This window comes from Empidonax traillii, unplaced genomic scaffold (assembly GCF_003031625.1).
Source record: "Empidonax traillii isolate 1590-97213 ecotype Southwest subspecies unplaced genomic scaffold, ASM303162v1 scaffold45:size3623477, whole genome shotgun sequence".
Lineage (NCBI taxonomy): Eukaryota > Metazoa > Chordata > Aves > Passeriformes > Tyrannidae > Empidonax > Empidonax traillii.
Window position 1 is genome coordinate 2818224 of NW_020955238.1, and position 23110 is coordinate 2841333.

Below are 23110 nucleotides of genomic sequence, written 5' to 3' on the forward strand. Positions count from 1 at the left end.
TTCATCCATTTTTCAGGTCACTAATTAATTTACTGAGAAGCAAAGTGCTTAGCAGAGGTTTCTGTGAAACTGCTTGTGATCTCCATTTGTTCTCCATTCCACTGTTTATTCTTTCCAGTATTTTACTTGATTATTTGTCCATTCAAGGACCTTCCTTCTTGAATTCTAGCTATTTAGATTCCTTTAGCTTTTGGCATTGGGTCTTGTCAAAAGCATTTTGTGATCTGTTTGGAAAATGCCAGTAATGTGGTTCTTCAGAAGCAGTGGAGGCTCCCCTAAAAAATGTTTTTGCCTCATTCTGCTACAGTTTCTACTAGTTTTCCTGACATAAATATCAGGTGGAAAGGATCCCCAAAGCCTTTCTTTACAAAGTGGTATCCTAAGAACCGAAGAAGTTTCAAATGAAACATCAGGCATACCACAATCAGCAATTTGCCTATTTCACCCTTAGTTTCTCACAGATTGCCTGGGTATATAATGCCTCGACCTTGTGGTCTATTGGCTTGTTTCATAATCGCTTCTACTAGACCACTGATTTCACACAGATCCTTTGCTAAATCTTCCAGTAGAATTTCCACTTGCCCTAATTTGCCATAATAATTTCCAGTTTCTAGCTAAACACTTGCCGTTTAAGTTTCATGTTTTCCTTCACCTTGTATTAGAAAGAGAAACAGCAAAGAGCATGTTGAGGTATTGCAGTGTCCTAAAGTCTGATTTACAGATGTAACAAGGAACTCAAACATCCATGGTGGGATTTCCACAGTTAATCACTGCTAGTCTGGCTTTGCTGCCATTAAAACCTTGGGGGTAGACTTTTTAATGGACTTTTAAGCAGTCACATTAAAAATTTTAATCATGATTCACATTAGTGTTCAGGCTTAATACTGGTGTTACTAGGCAAGGCTCTTTGGTCCATATCCTGCAGGAATTGAGGCATCATCATACTCCCTATCAGATATACTTTCTGAGAGTCTCACATGTGAAGTAAGAGGCCCAGCAGTACTAAATGAAAATTTGTCTGATTTGTTCAGAATTTTAGATGTAATAATAGGATAATTGTGAAAGAGGTATTTTTGAAATGTGTTTACCTTTGAAAAAGAAAACCTAAATTAGCTCTATTAGAATTCAGTTCTTTGAAAGCTTTTTGAAACTGTTGTTTTGGTTTGGTTTGTTTTTTTTTAAATCATGTAGGAAATTAGCAACAGGATCAGTGTATTATGGATAGTGTGATGTTAAATACAAGTTGCTCTATATGTAGTTACTGACAAAATATATTTCCATTTTTTATTATACTAACACAGTTTATCTTTGCAGTTGATATAGTAGATAACATTTTCAAGGAAACATGTAACGAGCTTAACAACTTGGCAGAGAATTCCTGAGACTACTGAAATGGAAAAGACATTATAATATTACTTGGCTGTGTGGGCCATTCATTTTCACTGTATCTGTTAAAGAAGATTCAACATCAATGAGCTCATTAAATCTGATGTTAAAATTTACATCATTAGATTTCAAAGTCAGCAAGCAGACATAATTATTTAGTGATGCAGTTTGTCTTTTTTTTTGTGTGGCATTTTTGAGAATGAAACGAATTGTTTACTTGACAGACAGGTGGCTTTATAGTGCTAATGGCTGATTTTAACAGTATGTGACAGTAAGGGAAATTAGAGCTCATTAACATTCAACCCAGTGTTTGCACCACTGATCAATCATTGGACTACTCTATGGCTTAAAATGCTTAATGTTTCTTTGTTTGGCAGGAATTAACTTCTATTGGAGGAAAATGTGGATGATCTGATAGCTGGCAAAGTGAATGTGGCCTGCACTTTATAATCAAAGAAAAATGTCAACAACTGGGGAGCAGAATGAATGAGAGAAGTCTTTCAAGACTTGTGGTGATTGATAAACTATATTATCGTTGACACACACATTCTGTGTTTTGCATAAAAGTGTTAGCATCTGATTGAGTGGAAAAACAGGGGAAAGTGAGATTGTCTGTGTCATTAGTGGAAGGTAATCAGCCATCTGTTAGGCATAATGCACTTACTAAAGATGAAGATAGAAAGCATATGTGTGCATGTGCTTACACAGGGTCTCTCAACTTTCATACAAGTATCCACTACAATATAGGACTGTATATAAAGAATTAAAAGGCAAAAAAGGTAAAAAAATATACTCAACTCATCTATTTTTTTCTCACACCAGAAGTAGTACAAGTTGGTAGATATAAGGTATAGTTCACAAACATGTCTTTTCAGCAGACTGAAAGAGTGGCTTTTGAAGTGATGGAAACAAATTATTTGAGATGAATTTTTTTTTTAAATAATGGTATCCTAAGTCTCACTCTGATTGTGATTATAAAAATAAGATTATGCCCTGAAAATATTGAGAGATGAACTTTTTATTGATAAGGTCATTTGACCTTATATTTTCATCTGTCCACCTGCAAGCTTAAAATCATCTAGTCTGCCAGCTATTCTGGGTACAGAAAAGATTTGGTTTAGAAGAAAGCTGGAGTCTGATGTAATATGGCTTGCTCACCTAAAACTGTCATTGATTTTACCAGGATTTTGTGATGTAGAGCATAGCTTTTAAGTTTTATTAAGAACTTTAGCAGTGAAGGAGGCCCCACTTGGAAAGAATCACTTTATCTCTTTTCATAAATTATTTTTGCAAAGTATAAAAAGCACTTCTAAATTTATTCAGTTTTAATATGTATTCTAATACTTAGTGGTTTACAAGTCTCTATCTGTACATCTCACAAAACCTGGAAAAACAAAATATTCCAGAAACTCAGCAAAATCTAAGGCTAGCATTTAAATCAATCACTTTAAGTATCAACATATGACCCCAAAGTATCATTTAACTTGACCATCCATTCCTACATTTTTTTTTAGCAAATGTTTTAATCCACTAGATGACACTTTTCAAATTTGAAATTAAAATTAGGTTTGCTAAAATGTATCATATGTCACTTTTGGTACATTATGCAAACACTGAAACTGATGAAAATTTCTGTGCTTGATCTTGCTGTTTCCATCTTCCATGTTTCAGTATGCAACTACTACCCTAAATATTGTATGTAGTTAGAGAACAACAGCTGCAAGTGCCTAAAAAGGTGGAGAATAGAAAATTGGGTCATCTTCAGCAGCTGGTGGCTGAACAAAATTTTATGAATAGAAACCTCTGCAAGGCTTGCACGTGGTCAGTAACCTGAAAAGCAGAACCTCCTGCTTTGTATTTTCGCAAGTTTTATAACCCCTAAATTGCATAGAATAGACACGTCTATGAGGTTTGCTGTTGCTGCTAGGCCTTGATGTTTGCTATTTAGTACTTCAAACATCAGAATTTCGTAAAAACACCTCTGCATCGCGGATTTTCCTATATTCCTTCTATATCCAACACATGAGGGTGACTGAAGGCTGCACTCCCAGCGCCTTCCCGGCGCAGGCGTGGGAGGGGAATGGTGTCGCTTCGCTCCAGTTGCGCAGGAGGAGGGGCAGGGACAGTGAGGTGGAGCTTTCGCTTTCTCCGATGATTTTAGGAGCTCTTCGGGGACCGCAGTGCTTCAGGGCCAGTTTTATTGGAGCGCGCAGGAGAACCTTTGGGTTGTGCTTTCTCGCAGCATAGTCGGATGATGATGCCTTTTTTATTCTGCCAAGAAGCAATTTAAAGAACCTGTGTCCTTGTGTTTGGATTCAGTAATTTCTTGCTGCAAGTTTCTCCTTTCAAGCATTTGTGTGCTTTGTAAAGCTTTCCCAGACCTTGCTAATTAGTATCCACAGTGTGTTTTAGGATTTTTTTATCTTTATTTTTTGAAGCATGTGAAAAGAATTATCTATTTTAAAATTTCTCCACATATTCTTAATTGAAGCGTTGCAACTTCTTATGATCTGGCAGAAAGGAAAGGATTTAAAGGACCTGACTTAAAGAGCAACTAGGATTAAGGAGGCATTAGCTGTAGTGCTGGAGAGCCACTATTAGAGAGTCAAGCACATCGTAACAAAAAACAGGTCAGCAGGTTCCTAATGGCTGCTAATTGCAAACTCAGTGTATCAAAGCTAGAACCATGCTCTGCATGCAGCATGGACAGCTTTTGTTTGCTTCTGCAGAAGCATATTTTAATTTCTGTTTGCTAATTGCTTTAACGCCCTTAATAGAGCTGAGTCACATGAAAAAGCCTGTAAGAATGCCAGGGTTTTTCTGTGAAAAAAACTATGAAGCAATTGCTGCCATTCCTGTGTTTCTGTATCATTTAGTGAATGATTGTTTTGCTGATAGGCATGTTTAACAATAAATATGCAAAAATAAGGACCGCATGTGCTTCACCAAAATTTCATTTTCAGGAGGAAATAATGTAAACAATATACTTAAAATACTTAGAGAGTTTGGGCTTTTAGAACAGTTGATTCCTGTGCTTCAAAACTGGGACTATGATCAGCAATGTCCAAGAAAAGTTTTTAAACTCAGTGATTTGTCTAACAATATATTTTGAGTATTTACAGCAACAGAGTTTAAGTTGAAAAACAGGCAGTGAAAAGAGACGAACTTGAAAAGTAGTCTGCATCCTGAAATGTTAATTTCATTGTCTTCCTGCAGAGTTTTTTATTTCACACCATTTAATTCTGAATTTTTCAAAATTTGAGCTTAAAGATATAGAAAATGTACAGCAGGCACTGAGAATGTTTGAAATCTTCTTCCATTCCTTTTTCTTGTTTGCATGACAGAAAATTTTGTTCTGAAGTGCCAAATCAATCTTTAACATAATTTTAATATCAGTTTTAAATACTGTTTTGTGAGGGTGCCAGATGTGAAAAAAATCAAAATAAATGTAAATTTTGTTGTCCTTCCTGGTTATGATAAGTGGAATTGTGTTGGGATACTTTGGTACTGTCACTGCCTGCAGCAGTAGTCTCTGGATGCTGCAGCTCCATTTGAAATATTTAGGAAAGTAACTCAGTAGTCACAGTATACTTGATATAATAGTGAAAAGCAATGGTTTCTCTGCAATCTTATAGCTTTTATGTTAAGTATGTAAAGTTTTGGGGGGTTTTTTTGTTTGTCTTTTTTGTTTGTTTTGGGTTTTTTTGTTTGTTTGTTTTTTGTTTGTTTCTTCTCATGCACAGGGTTTATGGCAGTCTTCTGTACTACATATAGCTAGAATGTATAAAGAAGGAGGTACAAAGTCAAATGTTTTACTTATTTACTTTTTCCAGTGGACCTCGTAAACATATATTGATGACACAGCTTTTGGGCTTTTAAAAAGCCGCTTTGTAAAATGATGTTTTAATTTTTGGTACACGTTTTGACATTTGGAATTCTTACCTCTACATTTTGTGAGAGTTGTTGCTTTTTGCAACAGTTCTTAATCTAATAAAAATACAAGAATTTAAACTTCAAAATGAAAATCAATAAATTAAAGTGTCCCAACAGTTGCTTCAAGTTTGTCTTCAAAATTTTAGTTGTATGTGAGGGGACACTTGGGAAATTTGAATAAAACTTGAGATATTCTGTGTGTAGTCATAAATTTCAGGTGAAGGAATATGTTCTATTGTGTACTAGTTTACAAATACCAGTCCTGTATTAACCTGTGGAGAACATAGTTTTCATCAATGTCAACTGTAATTTGCAAGGTGATTAAGTACAATGAGAGAAATATAGTATTTGTTATTTTTCTAATAGAAAGATCTTGTTTGTTCAAATCGACAAAGTTAATTTGAAAAATCTACTTAGTCTTAAACTTCTAGTATAGATTTGCAGGGTGAAGAATGTATTTAAAAGTACAATACCTCTCAGACATTATCGTTCACTCCTTGTCTTGTGAATATTTTTGTTGCTAAATTTGGTCTTGTAACAGCAGTCTCTTTTCTTTTTATCTTTACAGCTATTTTTGAAATAAGTATGGTTTAGACTTTCCCATGTTAGCCATGGATGTAGCACTTTCTCCCATGAGAACACAAGAACTGGATCCGATGCCATCTGATGCATCTCCCATGCTTATAAACATGACTCCTACAGTGGAACAAGGTGGGGAAGAGGATGCCATGAAGGATCTTGATTCTGGCCAGCAGTATGAAAAGCCTCCTCCTCTACACACTGGGGCTGATTGGAAGATTGTTCTCCACTTGCCAGAAATTGAGACCTGGCTTCGGATGACATCTGAAAGAGTCAGGGATCTGACCTACTCTGTCCAGCAGGACTCAGATAGCAAGCATGTGGATGTGCATCTAGTACAGCTGAAGGTAGGATGAATTTTATATTGTAGACTTCTCAGTGAAGGTGGTTCGTTCAATTTTGCTATTAATAAAGTAAACAAAAGGGTTTTCATAACTGCTGAAGCACGTCTAACAGCCCATGTTAAAAAGTGAATAAATCCTTTTCAGGGAAATAATAGAAACCATTTAATTATCAGATATTTTTCAGTATTATTTGTTCATCACTTATTTCAACAGTCATAACCATACTCCTGAAGAGGTTAACACTCCAAAAGAAGTTGATACAACATTAGCAGTCACCTGATTGGACATCTTACAAGTGCCCAGAAATATTCTCATTGATTTTAATATGTTATGTACATAAAACTCCTAAATAAAATTCCAGTAAAATTCTTAAAATTCCAATAAGCGGGGCTGCTCATTTGAAAACTACACAAGATTCAGAGGTAGTGGGGTACAGGTGGTCCAATGTCTGGCGTTTCAGTCATGTAAAGATTACATTGAAGACTGAACTCAGGTGGAACTACGTGCAAAATTGCAAATACTTAGAATTTTTTTTTTTTTCAGATCTGAGAATTGGTAAGAATTATGAAGTGGTAAGATTTGAACAGTTACAACCAGTAAATCAATTTTTTTTTCATTCTTTTTCTAGCAAGATAATGCATTACCAAGACTGGAATTTGTCCCCCAAAAATAGGTGTTTTGTGTAAGCTATAAGAGCAACAATCCCCTTCCAACCTGACAACTGAACACAAGTATCTTTAACCAATTATCTCTGTCTTGGTTCCAGATCTAATTTTTGTTGCTAAGTCATAAAAGTTATTAAGGAAATTCAAGGCAAAATTCAAGTAAATACTTGCTGGGACTGTAAGCCTATGTTCATTTGCATGGCTTGGTTTGCTGCAGCAGATGAAGCATGCTTTTGAAGGCAGCAAGCAAGCTCCAAAAATAGCACGTTATCTCTTCAGGCTGAGCTCTCTTCAGAGTTGCATTCTGAGGTCTCTTCATTTGAACATAGTCTTCCTTCCTACTCAGTACAATGGTATTTTGTTTGTGTTTATTTTAGGACTGGAGCTCTAAGCTGTCTTAAAATACAACTGTATACTAGCAATAACCAGAGCAATTGCACCATAGTCTGACCTAACCAGAGAGCTGATGTGGATTTTTTATGATCCCATAATTAGGGTAGATATTGCCAGCTTTTGATGAGAAATAGCACTATATCCACAGTGTGCAGTAGGTTTTTATCAGATATTCTGAAAAGGTGTTTCTGCAGGCAGACTTGAGAAATCTTGCTGCACTTGGTGCCAGTTCTGATCTGGAATTGCTTTTGGCTGTATTAGCGCAGTGCTGAGCTGAAACAAAAGGTCTGTGGAGCTTGTAGGTGGTGTTCACACACAGTTTTGGGTGGGCTCAGAGCACAGGCAGAACTGATTCATGCCTGCTTATGAAATGAGAATATTTTGTACATATAACTCTCCCTCATACCTCATTAAAACGTTTTGTTTCCAAATAGAGGTCAGTGAATGAGTAACATCCCTCATGGTTTTTCTTCTTTTTAGAGTTTATTTGTGAAGTTGCAAGAGTCAATTGTAGTTCATAAAATACTTTCCCAATGATTTAATCTATATAAGCAGACGCTGTAGCAATTGGGATTGTTTAGGACTCGAAATAAATCTGGTTAATGCAACTGTAAAAAAGGATGAAGGAATCTAAATTATCTGCAATTCCCTGGCCTGTCACTTTCTTGGGGGGCTGTCATTGAGACTAGACACTCAGGAAAGTGCTTTTTTTCCTTCGTGTTTATACATGCATGATAATGACTTGTATTTGAAGATATTTTTAAAATTTTTGATATATTTTTAATTTTTTCACAAAGTACCATAGAAAGAAAAAAGCTTTCTAAAAGATCGGAAGTAGGACTAAAAAACCAGCAAGGTTGTAGCAAACACATTAGTAATACAGAACTTCTGTAACCTGTTTATCTTTAAATCTGTATAGAGACAAAAAGAAATATGATTGTAAAAACAAGTGTTGAGAAATTATTTTATGCAGATGTGAGATACATTTTGAACTATTTATGCATTATGTAACTTTAAGAAAATCAACAGAGCAAAAAAACCACCAACCCCAACAAACAAAACCCCGGCCATAACCTCATATAGATATTACTTTTTCATTTCTTCTGTGCTCTCATAATTTTCCTGAAGGGGCTACTTCCAAATGATCTGTGTCCTTCTGGAACTGTTGTGCCCAGGCTTGACACTGGGCTCAACATGAAGTGTCACCATTGCTGAGTAGACTGCAAAAAAATGGTTCATGTGTCTTTCAAACATTATGTACCAGTTTAGTATTTTCTTTTTTCCACAAAAGCAGGAGATGGTTGATTCATGTTCAACTTGTAATTCACTGTAATTCCCAAACTCCTTTCCCACAATATGTTTTTTTTTTTTTTCCACACCTCTCTCTTACCCATTTTATCTGTGAAATTTTACATGTAGGATTTTACTTTTGTCCATTATTAAACTTTTTCTTTCTTTCTTTCATACCATCTCTCAAGTATCTCTTCCAAATATACACATTATTTTCATGTGCAAATTTAAGAAGCCTTCCCTCTACTCCTTTGTTGATCAAAATGACAAAAATGAATAACAAAGTAATTTCTGAATATAATTCTCAAAACGCAAACATAACAGTAAGGCAACAATTTTTCATTTTCTCAAGGTTTTCCTCAGCCAGGAGAGGTCTGATTCCATTTTCACGCAACTTTCTATTTGTTTTGGATGCTTAAAGTTGATTTCCTTCCTCTGGCTGTCAGTCATCTTGTGGTGATAAGACTGGCTTGAGGATCCAGACCATAGCAGACTTTTTATTTTATTCTTTGGAAAAATTGCTTAGCACACAGATCATCTCTTTCTCTTGTGAAAATTTTCTCTCTATCCCTGTTGCATATCTGTCTGTGCTTCTGCTATTCCTGTAATCAAGAGCATTGTTTCTTTTTAGTGGCTTGTTCCCTGGGGGTTTTGGTGTTTGCTGCCAGTCTCTCTTCATGCTACATGACTTAGGTCTTTACTAACGACCACTGATCCTTTGACAATACTTGTTTCTCTCACTTTTGCAATGCCCTTTCTCAGAACTAGCCCCACAGCATGAGTGGGAGGCTTCTCTTATATTGTCTCTTGGGAAATTTCCTGGAAAGCTCAGGTTCACATGAGTGCTTCAGGAGGATAGTTGCATGAATCATAACTTTCCAGATTCCAAAATGCCCCATATTAGTCATTAATCTGGCACCACTCTTAACTCAAGCTGTGCAAAGATACTTTTAGATCTAACACATTCAGTGTAGTTTTTGCCAATTGCAAATATTGTAAAAGAGATTAAAAAAAGAGATGTTTCTACTATGAGCAAATAAAGAAGTGCTCTCTTTCTCCTTGTATTATCTTAACCTGCTGAGATACTTTCATGATCCATTTAGCTTTTTTTATTTCAAATAAAATATTATTTTGCTTTTACAGCAAAATCTTTCGTGGAATCCTTCTGAGGTGTAACTTGGATTCAACTTCTGTTCTTCTGCTTTACTTTATATCCCTTAAGTCTCTCACGGAAGGGTCTAGTGTTTCAAATAATTCTTTACTGCTTTCTGTCTTTTTGAAAAAAATGTCATTTTGGATGATCTAGTATAATCTTATGTACCTGAGATGTCTATTAACTTCTAACTTATTTTGGAGTAAAGCACTCCATCACTGCTATGTGACTTAAGTGTCTGGACCATATATTGTATATTAACATAGAAACAAACACATTTTATGCTATGATAGTGTCTTTAGATCTTTGCAGACCACTGATGTTTTCTCGATTTCCAAGTAGAGAGACTTCAGTCATCTTTTTCCAGGATACCTGGGTCAGGCTCAAACATTGCTTGACTGGATCTTTTTTCTTTCCTCCTGACTCATACCAAAAGATTTTCATGATCTTTGGATATAGGTCAAATATCATGTAACCATTGTCCTTTCACTATCTTTGTTTCCACTTTTTTGAGGGACAAAGAATTTTTAGTTGTTTTTTTCCTTCAACTTAAATCACGGATAAGAAGAGTGTCTGAGAAATTATCAAAACAAGATATTAAAGGGTATCAGTTTCTAATATATTTACAGTTAGATACAGGTTTTTTCTTTCCATTATGAGCATTTTGAAAAAAATGTAAAACCAGGGCACAGTAGATATCTTTCTCATGCCCTCCTCTTGAATTTAGTAGGCTTTTATTGAATAAATACTTCATCTGCCAAATGTCTTTTTGTAACATTAGAAGCAGGTTTGTTCTTTCCTCTCCCAGATTTCTCTGACAAATAGATGAGTGTCTAAGAAGCAGACATTTGACTATAAACTCTGACCTATAGCTCTAAGGAGGCAAAGACATACTACTGTATGTAGGTCTGAGAATCATCAAATTGTTGGACAAAAATTGGTGGAACTGTTATGTGCAGTGAGTCTCAGGTCTAGCAAATAGTTTGAGAGTCAGTAATATGGTAATTATTTATTCTTGGCACTATTAACAATCATATGCTAAGAAATTAAGTTGCACAGATATAAAATGAGTTTAAAAATAATTGAAATGCAATTCAGATTAAAAAAATATCATTTAAAGGTTATATGTAAAATATAATATTTCCATTCTAAAATACAATTTTCAGATTTCGAGAACTAGATTTTTTATAGCTAGCAGGACGGAATGTGCACACCAAAAACTGGTGTGAAGCTGTGAAAGTGAACCACAACAATAGGGAAAATGTAACTTCTTTCATATTGAACGTCTCCCTGATGTTTAGGACTGTGCATCTCAAAGGGACTCTCTTAAACTAATTACATTTGATAGATTTCAGTCTCCTTAGTCTTGCTAAAGCTGTAAAATTCTCTGAGAAAATTATTCTGATAAGTTTGATGTTTGAAAGAGCTTGAATATTTCAGTTGAATATTGAGAGGGAGGGGAAATATTATTTCAACAATCATAAGTAAACCAAATTTACTTACAAACTTTTTAAAGAGCATTTTTTTGAAATAGTTGATGTTTTAATGTCCACTGCAGATTTGAAACAACTAAAAATTTATTCAGACTCTTCAAATGCTTTATTAGCTCCAAATATATAGATTAAAAAAGTTAATGTGGCTGTATTGCAGAATCACAGTCTGAGTATCAGGATTTCATTACTGCAGATTTGGTAAGGAAACTTCAGATCTTGATTCTCTATGTAACATATTGGATATTTGTGTAATAATTTGATTTTATCAATGAAACACTCTGCTGTTATTGTTTTTTAATTTTTTTTTTCCAAAACCCAACCCAAAAGCTCATTTGATGACAGGGTATATATTTGTGAAGCACTTAAACACCAAACAAATAGTTATTTCTTTATAAACATATAATTTAATACACTGCTTTTTGTGCATAGTGATTCCAAAGATTTGACAGTCTTTATAAATTACAATCTTTTTTAGCCAGGAGACCTAGTACAAATACAACTTGACTGACTGCAAACCAAACCCAAGTTTGTTTATGGAAGTATGGTGAAAGACTAGATAATAAATACATCTATTGATATGGAAAGTTGCTTGTTACGTCTATATTTTGGCAGAACATAACTGCTATATGTGTTAGTTCTCAGCTTTGTAAACACAGGATTTCATGCACAATTTAAAGGATGCACTTGGTTGTACTTTTATTTAGTTTGCGTCTGAAAACATTGGTTCTCACAGCGTGCAGTAGAGGAGCTGAGTGTAAATGCTGTTAAAAACAGATTAACTGTTCCAAAGTTGGGTTTTGCAGAGCCTATCATTTGCTTGCAGTCAAGGCTTCGACATGAAACAGGCAGGTTAATTAGCTTTTCTAATTTTCTGAGTAGTTTAGTATACCTACCTTTTTTAAATTTTTCAGTTTTCCTCTGTGACCTGAGGATATTCCTTGATTTGGAAAAAGGTCAGAATGGAAAATATAGAATAGCAGAAATAAATCTATGTTTTTCAAATTCTATCTGGTCAAACAATCTCAATGTTTAGAAACTTTCTATCTTGTATGGCAATTCTACAGTCTTGCTTAGATTGAAGTTTTTATGAACAAAGATGTGACCACATCTCAATGTGCTTTACTACAATAACACCACAGTTGTAAAAGTCATCTTGGTTTTGTAGATGTTTGGCTAAATTCTCTTCTGCCTGACAGAAACAAACCCGCTTTTTCCACATCCCTCAAAAATTGTCCTAATTCCTTGCAATATTTTATCAAACATAAACAGAGGCTAATGCTGTCTTTTATATTGAGTGCAAACCTGGAGGCATTGGGTGTGCTGTTCACTTGCCTGCCAGGTCAGTGTCTTCAAGAATGAAAGTGATGATCAAGTCAGTGTCAATTTTCTAGGTACTAATTAGGCTTAGAAATTAGGTGCTAAGTTACTTGTCAGGACTTATGGTAGTCTGAGCTCAGAAATGTAAAATTTTGGACACCTGAATACTTTCACTGAAATGAGCATTATATAACTATCTACAAGCTAAATGGCAACTGATCAAGATGATACAGGACTGTGCTGTTGCCTATCTTCTGTCCTAATATTTATTCTGTTCTGGTCATTGAAGTCTATTTAGAAGACATTCCTGAGGGCCCAGTTTTAAGTTCCTAATGGAAAAAATAACCTTGTCCTGCTTGCTTGTAACATTTCTCAAAAAAAAAAAAAAAAAAAAGAAAAAGAAAAAGAATGCGTTGGTTGACTGCTGGTTATATATTACTGTTAGTGCTGAAACTATTCTTAGTCTTACAGATATTTTATACTAAACATATATTTGTTGAGCCTTTGTAGGCTCTTACATATTTTTAACTTCAAGTACTTGAGTATTGGTAGTGACTATACTGGTTTATAAAAATTCAGATAACATGTTTTTCAACAGTAACCTTCGAAAAAAAGTTAAAATAAATTTTTTATCTAGTTTTAAATTATGATCTAGTGTAGATAATACCATAAGTTCAAAATTAAATTTTATACCTTTAATATTCAGCTAATCTGTGTTGATAATTAAAATTTTTTTAAAAAGAACATAATGGCAGGTTAATACAATGATTCTTAAAACTTAGTTGGGTTTAAATTTTGCTATTCAGACTAGTAGAAAAAAATTTCCACCTCTCATGTTGGCTATTATTAAGTCTGTGCAGATGCAATGGATTTAGATTGATTTTATTTTTTCTGTTAGAATTAGGTAAAGAAGTCTATTTATCTAGTCCATATTTATGCAAACTGCCCACCAATTGACTACTTGGGTGCCATAGGAGACAGCATGAACAGAGAAAGAGCATACCAATTTTACTGTAGATTCAATTGCCTTCTAAAGAAAGATGGTCATTATCTGAGGGATCAAATTAAGATAGAAGGCTGCTTAAAAGAAATTCCTATCTGTTTCTGAGTAGAGAAGTGAGAACTGCTTGGTTGGTCTGCTGTTATCTATATATCAAGGGAATTAAAGGAGTTAAAAGCTGGAGAAGACTTAACTGGTAACCACAGTGATAATGGAGGATCTGGCTTGCATAATATATCAGGATAAATGAATAAATAATACATGTTGCAGATGGTGTGATGGACACTTTTAAGCTTGGACGTTTTTTCTAGAAGTGCCAGGAAAGTACCAATAAAAATTATTGGAATTACTGCTCTTGTGACAAAGAGACTTTGAATATTCATTGGAGTGGTAGAAGACACCAGCACTGGATAATACTCCTTCTGGGCTTGGGCAAAACAGATGTTAAAAAAAAAAAAAAAAAAAAAAAAAAGAGAGAGGCGCATTTTACCCGATAAACTTATTTGGGGTCTACGTACACAGCCTTTGTAAAGAAATTTTGAACAATGTATGGAGGATCTAAGCCCTCCTCTTAATGCAAGGGTACAATCTGAACAGCTCCTTACATCAGGTTGAGTTTCTTCAAAACAAACCAGTAAGGACATACTGAGCAAAAATTCTGCAATCTGTAACACTTCCTCCAAAGGAATGCCTTTCTTCCAAAGGTAGAGATGAACTCATTAGTTCTGAGCAATGTATTTGGATATAGAAGGGTGGTGTAATTCAGGGAGGCTGTAGACGTAAGAGCAGAGTCGCATCTGTAATTCTATGGAGGTCTTAAGGTCGTCCTAAAAAAGGCATTTGAATTGTTCAGCAGTCAGGAGACTCCAGAGAAGAAAAGTGAACATTTACCTGTGAAACGGAAATGGGAACTTCAAGATGAGAAAAAAAAGTGGGTCTTTTATCATTCAGTTTCTTCTAGTTCTAAAAATTAAAACTCCCTGAAATCTCATTCTCATTTGGATATCTACACTTTTGAAATATATACTTATTCCAGAATTTCTGTTTTTAGAACTCAGCAATACAGGAATGTATGTAAGTGCACTTTGACCAAATATAATTATTATTTCTCCCCCTTCTCACTCCATATTGCTCCTACATGAAAATATGTTAATACAGACTTTAGAGAATGAGCTAATGTACTCTACTAGTGGTCTCTGGAGAAATATTAAAGTAACTATCAGATTACAGCACAGATGTTACCTATTACAGCCTCTTCTAGCCTATATCCTAATCTGACTCAAACACAAATGTTTACTGGATAAAATAATGTAGTGATATAAATATTTTTCATTATGATGAAAAAAATGTTGTATGTTAAGTCATCCTGCAAATTATTTAATGAAAACATTTGCTGAGAGAATGTATTTTCTTGTGTAGTATACATATTTGAGATGATAATAACACATGCTGATGTCCAGATTTTCTGGAAAACCCTAAATTAATACTATTTCAATGCTATAAGTAAGATTTAATGCTGTCAACTTTTAACATTACAGGTCATTGACATTATATCATTATTTTTCTTCAAAAGTAAGTATGCCAATAGGAATTTTTATTATATAGTAGCTGTGACTTCGTTGAACACATTTATATATATATATATATATATATATATATCTGTGTAAATATACATGTGTGTATAAACAAACAAATAGACACAAAACCAGTGCCACATAAGTCCTTCTGGTGACCTTTCTTCTTGAGGATTTGTTTCAGTCTATTTGTTTAAGTCTATTTGTTTAGAAGGTAGGCTATTACTATGTTTTATAGAAGTCATCTAGTTTTGATCTGCATTGTGAACTGTTATGTTTATAGATGTTTTCTTGCTTTGCATATTTCAGTAGCCTTTGTAAACGTATTTCTCATTAGTCATTATACTGGCTGGGTTTGTTACTTTTTCAGTTTATAATTACTTGTCACTTATAGATATCCAAAAACTGTAGCATGCATAAGGGAGCAGTCACAGAGCAGGCACAGAAAATTGCACAAAATATAAGGAACTTTTTAGTTTGTTACATTATGTTTAAAATTCCCTGATGGTCTTTAATTATGGGAGAGTTGACAGAAGAAATTTCAGGTTATAGGATGGTTGCTGTCTGAATGCCAAAAACGCAACATAAATATTTAAATAACAGAACAAACTTGCATTTTAGTAAGAACAGGTTCCACAAGTTCGTGATTTTTAAACATCCTTGGATATTTTCCTCTTGAATTATGTGACTTATTCCATGAAATCCCTTTCTCTGTAGTTAACCATTAAAAAGCTTGTTATGAACTGATGTGATTCCTTCATGCATCAGCAAAGCAAAAGGGTGCTATGCATTTTCCTGTGGAGAAGGCAACATGTCTAGGTAGCTGAATTTATAATTTAATTGAATTGTTGCTCTGTGCGTTGTAGCTACCCTGTGACGGAGGTGTATGAGATGCCTTCTGGAGAATTGAGATGAAGTTCATGTGGCCTTGCCTGAACTTGATCTGTCTCCTTAGGACAGTTTGGGAGCCATACTTGACCCTGACCTTTTCTTAAGGATTGCTCTGAAGCTTGGCCTCATTGTTTGAAACCAATACAGCTGGGTGGCAGGAGCACTGGGTTCAGGGTGGTGTCTGACTGACATTGTAGGTGTAGTGATGTCATCTTCTTCAGAAAAGGTTATAAATGCACATGAGATTCTTTTTTTTCATGGGTTGTCTTATGCTTTTTTGGGTCGTGTGTAAAGAGGCATTAAAGGCAGTAGCAGAATTATGTACATATATCCAAAAAATTTGACTTGAAGATTTTAATGTGTTCCATATCTCTAATGAAATCATGCCGAATTAGAGACAGATTAATAAATTTTCTCTTTGAACAGAAGCTGAACCATTTACAGTGGACTGTGCAGAAACAGGGAGGAAAAGGAGAACTAATACTTGCCAGTTCAATCTGTTAAAGCTTTATGAATGCTCTCTCCTATTTCTCCCTGTAAACGATTCTCTGGAGAAAGACAGTAGTTTTTGTGTAGTCAGTTATGATTCTATGCTTTGCATTTCAAAAGATGGAGCACTTCTTTTTTTGGAAATGTTTCCATTTCTTTTTGGAAAACATAAGTAATTTAAAAGGCATAAAGCAGCACTACATTACAGCACTACTACTACAGCAATCATAGCACTCCAAAATTCTGACAGACCATTTATAAGTTTTCACAGAATATAAATCCCACTGTGATACACATTGAAATTTCCCTTTCTCATTTAGCAGTGTACTTACTTTTCTCAATCTGTATTAGCTGAGGGAATGCATCTCATAAATGTCTGAACTATATTGTTTTTACTCTCATCAGTGGGCCCTGGAGCCATACCTGCTCATAGCTGTGGTTCCATACTTCAAAAAGGACTGGAAGCAAGTTTCAGTACAGTCTTATCTTTTGGTCTGGCCATTTATCTCTTTGTGTTGAGATGAATACATTTGCTTCTGATCACAAAAAATGCAGATGTTCCACATGTGAGAAAGCAAGTAGTGTTTCTGCAGAATAGATTCTGTGCATTTAATCATAGTTTATCTGCTGATGTGTAGGGAATAGGTGATTTTATATGTGCACTTCCAGTGTGATTGTGATCTGACATTATGAAATATGTTATTTTTAATAACTGGCATACATATATAGGTATATATTTGCATAAATATATTTGTATATTTGTAGTATCATAAAAAATACAATGGCACTACTATCTCAGCATTTGCATATGTACTTATTCCTCATGCATTTCTGTCTTTTTTCTAAAAGATCCTTCTGAATTACTTGCCCTAAGATATTAGAGCAACTATACTGCAATTCACTCTAGTGTGTGTGTGTGTATTTGCAGTTCATGCTTCATAGTTAGTGAGGGGCTACTCTGTGTCTTTGAGGCTACTTAGTACACTGACAGAATAAAAATTTCTGACATGACAGAGTACTGTTACTATCCTTTGGGAATAAGAAATTATCGTCAAGGAGCAATGTTATATTTTAAATGGTGCAAAGTATCTGTAGTCTTGGATACAGTAAAGTATCCAAATGATCCCACAGAATTAAGAAATAGAATTAAAATTTTATGTGCTCTGTAGGATGAGCAAAGTGGTTTATACACCATGCAGCTAGCTTGTATGAAAGGTATGGCTGACATCTGTTTCTGCATCCCAGCACTGTTCAGCAGCTAGCAGACAAAATCATCAACTAGAAGCCTGGAGAAACATTAGCCAACTATGCTCTAAAATCATAGAGATGAAATACTAAACTGAATATTTGTATTTGCTCTTCCACAGTTGTTTTGAATCTATATTACTAAGAAGCAAAAAGGCTAGAAATCTTTAAATTAAATCCAGGACTTTGAGGCAGTAAATGAATCTCACAATCTGGACAGTTAAGAATATTATCAGGTATTGTGAGAGGTACGATAAAATAAAGAGAAGACAGATATTTTGAAGTAGAGTAGGATTTGTACAGACATGGTACCACTTAAGCTATTCTGTTTTCTTTGCTAAGGTCATCTGGACTTCTTTCTCACAGTACTTATAGGGGCTTCCTGAAAGTTTGGATGCCTGGTTTAACTGTGAAAACAAGACAGTTTGCTACACATTTGTTTGTCCTATATTGGGTACAGGATCCCTTCTATACCTATTTTTCATGTTAAGTTAGGATCTTTACTTGACATAGATAATTTTGATATATTGGGTTAAAATAGCAAGTTTTACACAGTGCATTACCTGTAAATGTATGTAACTTCTTATGAATTTTCACAAATATAAGTGTCTTGTCAAAGAGTACTTTAAGTCCACAAAATATCCACAAAATACTGACAATGCTGTATTTCTTTCAAAGTTCGGGTAGAATAAGGAATACTGAAAACATGCTTTGTACTGTGTTACAATTTAAATTATATGCTTTTGATTTTCAGCTAAGATCTGCAAGAATAACTTCCCTATCTCAGATCTGTTCAAGATTCTTTTTTGATCCTAATTATGAGTAATAATATCTCTCAGTGTCTACCCCTGTTTTATCTTCCGTCTTTTTTTTTTTTTTTTAATTAAAGCTAATGAATAACTGAATCATCAAACCAAACATTTGAGTGGCAAAGACTTCATGGCAATCTCCACTACAGTTTAAACTACCATACTCACTTTTGTTGTTACAGTATTTGGGAATGATTTGTGAATTATGACTAGCTCATAATTACTAGATGGGCTTTGTTTGCTACTGTGTTATCTTATATGGGAGACAGCAAATCAGAATGATGGGGCCACACCTGTAAGTTATTATAGAGGTTGCTTTAAAAATTATCAAGGGGAAAAATCCATGTTATATAGGTATCTTTCAAACTGCTGAAAAAGACATTTCCCTCTATTTGAAAGAATACACGTGTATTCGGGTCAGCTCAGGAGTTTTATTTCTTAGGTTGCAAATCAGTTTCCAGCTTGCTGTCTTTATTTTCCAGCCTGTCTCCTCTGTCTTATTTTCCTTTCAGCTATTTTCTGGTTCTCTCTCTCACAATTTTTGTCTTTCAAAACCTCCATCCGATTCCTGTCTTTTTTAATTTTCTTCTTGCTTTCTTTTCACTGACGCACATTGCCGAGTCATCTGCTGCCATACTGAATTGCTACTTTAAAAAGCTGTGCGTTCTTTCTTAACCTGGACCAACGCCATGTTCTGTGGAGAGAACAGAAGCCTGCCAGAGCACATTTTTAAGAATACTTACTGCATTAAAAATGCAGGAGTGAAGTAGAAGACAGGGCTGCTCTCTACACATGGGCCTTATTCGCTCCAGTGCGGGTTTTTTTGAAGTCCAGCTTTGTTTAATATCTATGGCTAAAGAAGAGTAAAGAGAAGATTCATTTTAAAATCTTTAATACTTTTTCTAGTATGCTCAAATCAACGAATGGGTAGGTATTAGGGTGTAGGACTTGCTTCTGCTTCAAAGAGTTTTGAGCATGGTTGTGGTATGTTCCTGCAGCAAAGGAGTCAGCAGACAGCTGACTAGCAGTCCTGCATTACAACAATCTGATCTTGCTGATTTTGTTGGAGGTTTTATTCTTAGTTTTGTTTGTTCCCTTATTAAAGATGAAGATTTAGTTGTTATAATTGAATGGATAATGGTTTTGTTGCCTTGATGTTTGAATAACTTGACCTTGAATAAGAAATACAGCCATTAGCATTTATAGAAAGGAGGTGATTTAATTTTGGTAGTGAAATATTGCAACTGAGAATGAACTATAAATTAGACATCTACAGGGAGCCCCTGGTGGTCTAGAGGGTAAAGGCGCTGCGCTGTCACCGCAGAGACACGGGTTCGATTCCCAGTCAGGGCCACTCCCCGGGCAGATGGAGCTCGTTAGCCCTGTCAGGCAATCCATCTACGTCCTGAGGACCTCGCTGCCACCGTTCAAGCTCGCTTGGCCCTGGCAGATGAACCTCAGGATTAAAGGGTGGGCTCAGTTCCGCGCACACTGTGTCTCACCTAAAAAATCCAATGTGCAGGCTGGAAGGTGTAAATACCTTCCCCGGTTCTTCGTTCGCGAAGACTGGCCACCACTAGACATCTACAATAATTTACAGGAATCCTCCATTAAACCACAATTATTAAATGTTTCATGTCTCCTTTGAAGACCTCACTTCATCCAGCTGTTTCACGCAAGCAGACTTTTCTCTCTTGCAGAACCAGTTGCAATTGGGAAATTACCCAGTGTATGGAAGTCTACTTACCAGGGCAAAAAACCCAAATAAGCCCCAACCAACCAAAAAAAAAACGTACCCAACCCCCCTCCCCTCCACCCTCCCTCCCCAACCACCCAAGTCAAAACCTCTGTATTTAGTAATATAAAGAAAACCAGAGAACTAATGTACATTTAGGATATAGTTTGCAAATGTGCACAATGGCAGCTTTATGCTCCTGGGAAGCCCTAGAACTGTATGGAACTACTGAAACATGGAGTTTAAAAACACATTCAAATTTCTTTTTAACGTGTAAATAACATATATATAATGTTGTACCTTTAAAACTTATTTTTATATTTAGTGCATTGTATTTCTACTAGAGAAACTACTTTCAAAAAGTATAAGTTTGGATCATAGTATTGTAGGAAAACCTTTGTTATTTATCTTCTTGGTTCACTGTATAAGAAGATAAAGGAGGTACGTGATAATCTTCAAAAATTCGACTTTGTTTGTCATTGACTGCATTTATTATGTATATCAATTTTCTTTTTGTTCCTTATTTCTACTCTTACAGCATTTGTGAGAAAGCCACAGAAATTACAGTGTCCTAGAAAGCTAGAATTTATGTTAAAACAAAAGGAAAAATCCCCAGCAAAAAACCATGAAAACTCAGAGCCTCTTGGGCAATAGTCTTCAGTAAGAAGGTTTAGAAACTTCAGTTTTAAAACGAGCAATGAGACCTTTCACATCCAGCGCAGCTCAGAGCCAGCAGATTCGGTTGCGGCTGTGCTGCAGCACCACCTAGTGCTCCAGGAGCTTCCCAGATGCTGCCCTTGCTGCCGGGAAGGAGCGGGGTCAAGTAGTTTATTGTCACATGCACAGAACTATAGAACATCAATAGTAATTGGAAAGGTTTTAAAAATATTCATCTGAAAAAAAAATCTTTACTAATGCGTCATATTTAGCGTAGTAAGATTTACAAAATAAAATGCTTGATCTTGTAATGGTGAAGCTGATATAGAGCCCTCAGAGAAATGTGTGTGCATTTATGTATATGCTTATATTTATAAATATTTATACTCTTACTCCCTTGAAACTTTCATTTTCTACAGTGCTCTATGTGATAAAAATATCAGTTTGGCAATACTTCTAACAGGAGACAGTATTTAACTTAAGGGTGTGCTTGCATATGGAGATACCTATAACCCATTTGGATTCAAACCCAAAATTTCTGTTTGGATACAAAATTAAAGCTTCTTCAGGTTTGCGTGGGCCATTGGATAAATTAGTATTTTAGTTGGTTTTTGATATGGTTTTAAAGTTGTTTACACAATGCCAGTTAGTGTGAATACACCCGCTGTATACTTGACATAATGCAGACCATGCAGACACAATATGGCTTGTACTGATGTCCAAAATAAACTGGTGGCAAAATCAGCGGTAAGAGCAAGTTTTTGCAGTTCAAGCAATCCGTGAGACTACTGCTGTTGTTCCCCCCTCACCCTCTCAGGCAGTTCCTAAGGCAAGCTCTCTCTCTGGAATAGCGTGGTTCTTTTACTGTTTTGCTTACACTTCACAATTTATTTAAATCAAAATGAGCTCCTATATTTTGCAATAAGTGTTATTACAAAACAAGTTTTCTGGAAGAGGTGCAGACACCAGTGTAACAACATCCTGGAAATGCAATGTATCCAGCATGTTAAATTTTATCATGAGAAATGCCCTCATGCCTTAAGTAGACTAATGGATCTTGTTTAACTTCTTTTGATAAGTTTATGACCATCTAAACATGTTTCTAAATAGGAACATGATAAACTCCTTTTATACAAAGGAACCAATCTCATCCTTCATTGGAAAAAACACACACACACAAAACAAAGTAAAGCCATTGAAAAAGATGTAAGTTAGGCTGAATTTGAAGCAGCTGATTATGAGGGCAAGTATACTTCAAAAGTATCTGTGCTGTATCTTAAAAATCTCTGTGTGTGCTTTCCCTTCTTTTCTTTTCTTCTGTGAAGTTGTATAAGAATTATTCACACATAGTACATACAGCTGTGCACATCAAATGCTAATAAGAAGCAATGCGAAATATGCAACAAAATACTGTCCTGATTTTGTGTGTGGGATGAATAAGGGGCTTGCAATCCATTGAAGGAATGATAAGAACAAGATTTTTGTAAGCTTTGTTTTCTTTCTGTTGCCTTGGAACAGTACGTGCATTCATTTAATTATAGAATAAAACCTTTAGCTCTTTTGCACAGTTTCATTTCACTGCAACTCAAATGGACTGAAAGAACAGCTGAATAACTATATATGGAAAACTTATAGATCATGAATATTGTATGTAACAGCTGTTTTCATTTTTAAAAAAATTGAATTACGTAATCCTATTGCCTAGAAATGTCTAGAATGTGACAATCAGTCACTTGGAATAGGAGAAAGAAAAGTGGTTTTAACCAGCCTTTCATTTCCTAGGAAAGACCACATTCAGAGGTTTTTAATGATTAAATACTTCAGAGCAAAAATTAATGGGGATGATGAAATGTTATAACAGAGAAGTCTGACTCCACTTAAGAGTCTCTGAATTAAAATATATATCTTTAAATATGTCAACTCATACTTTGCAATGAAAATGCATTGAGGGTTTTTTAATAGAGAACTAAGTTTGAACAATGTGAGTTAAATCTGCAGCTTCATCTGTTTTCAGTGCAGTTGTTTGCTAGAGTAACTAGGGACCCAACATGTGTGCACTCCAAGCAGCTCCGTTTAATTCCTTATTTTCTGAAAGAAAGAATTTGAAAATGCAGAAAGGAGCAGATTAAACCTTCAGTCTCTCCTGTGTGCAAATGG

At 35.2% G+C, this 23110-nt stretch overlaps 1 protein-coding gene across 11 annotated transcripts in view; it reads left to right on the forward strand.

The window, feature by feature from the left end:
• AKAP6 (A-kinase anchoring protein 6) overlaps positions 1-23110 on the forward strand; it is a 269123-nt gene that overhangs the window by 40304 nt on the left and 205709 nt on the right. For 10 of the 11 annotated variants that reach the window (XM_027878788.1, XM_027878783.1, XM_027878784.1 and 7 more), the window contains one exon: positions 5888-6245. In XM_027878788.1, the coding sequence (XP_027734589.1) occupies positions 5922-6245 (324 nt within the window). In that variant the 5' untranslated portion in view covers positions 5888-5921. Of the gene's footprint in view, positions 1-3686; positions 4017-5887; positions 6246-23110 lie in introns of those variants that run through there. The other variant, XM_027878786.1, reaches the window with a different exon arrangement.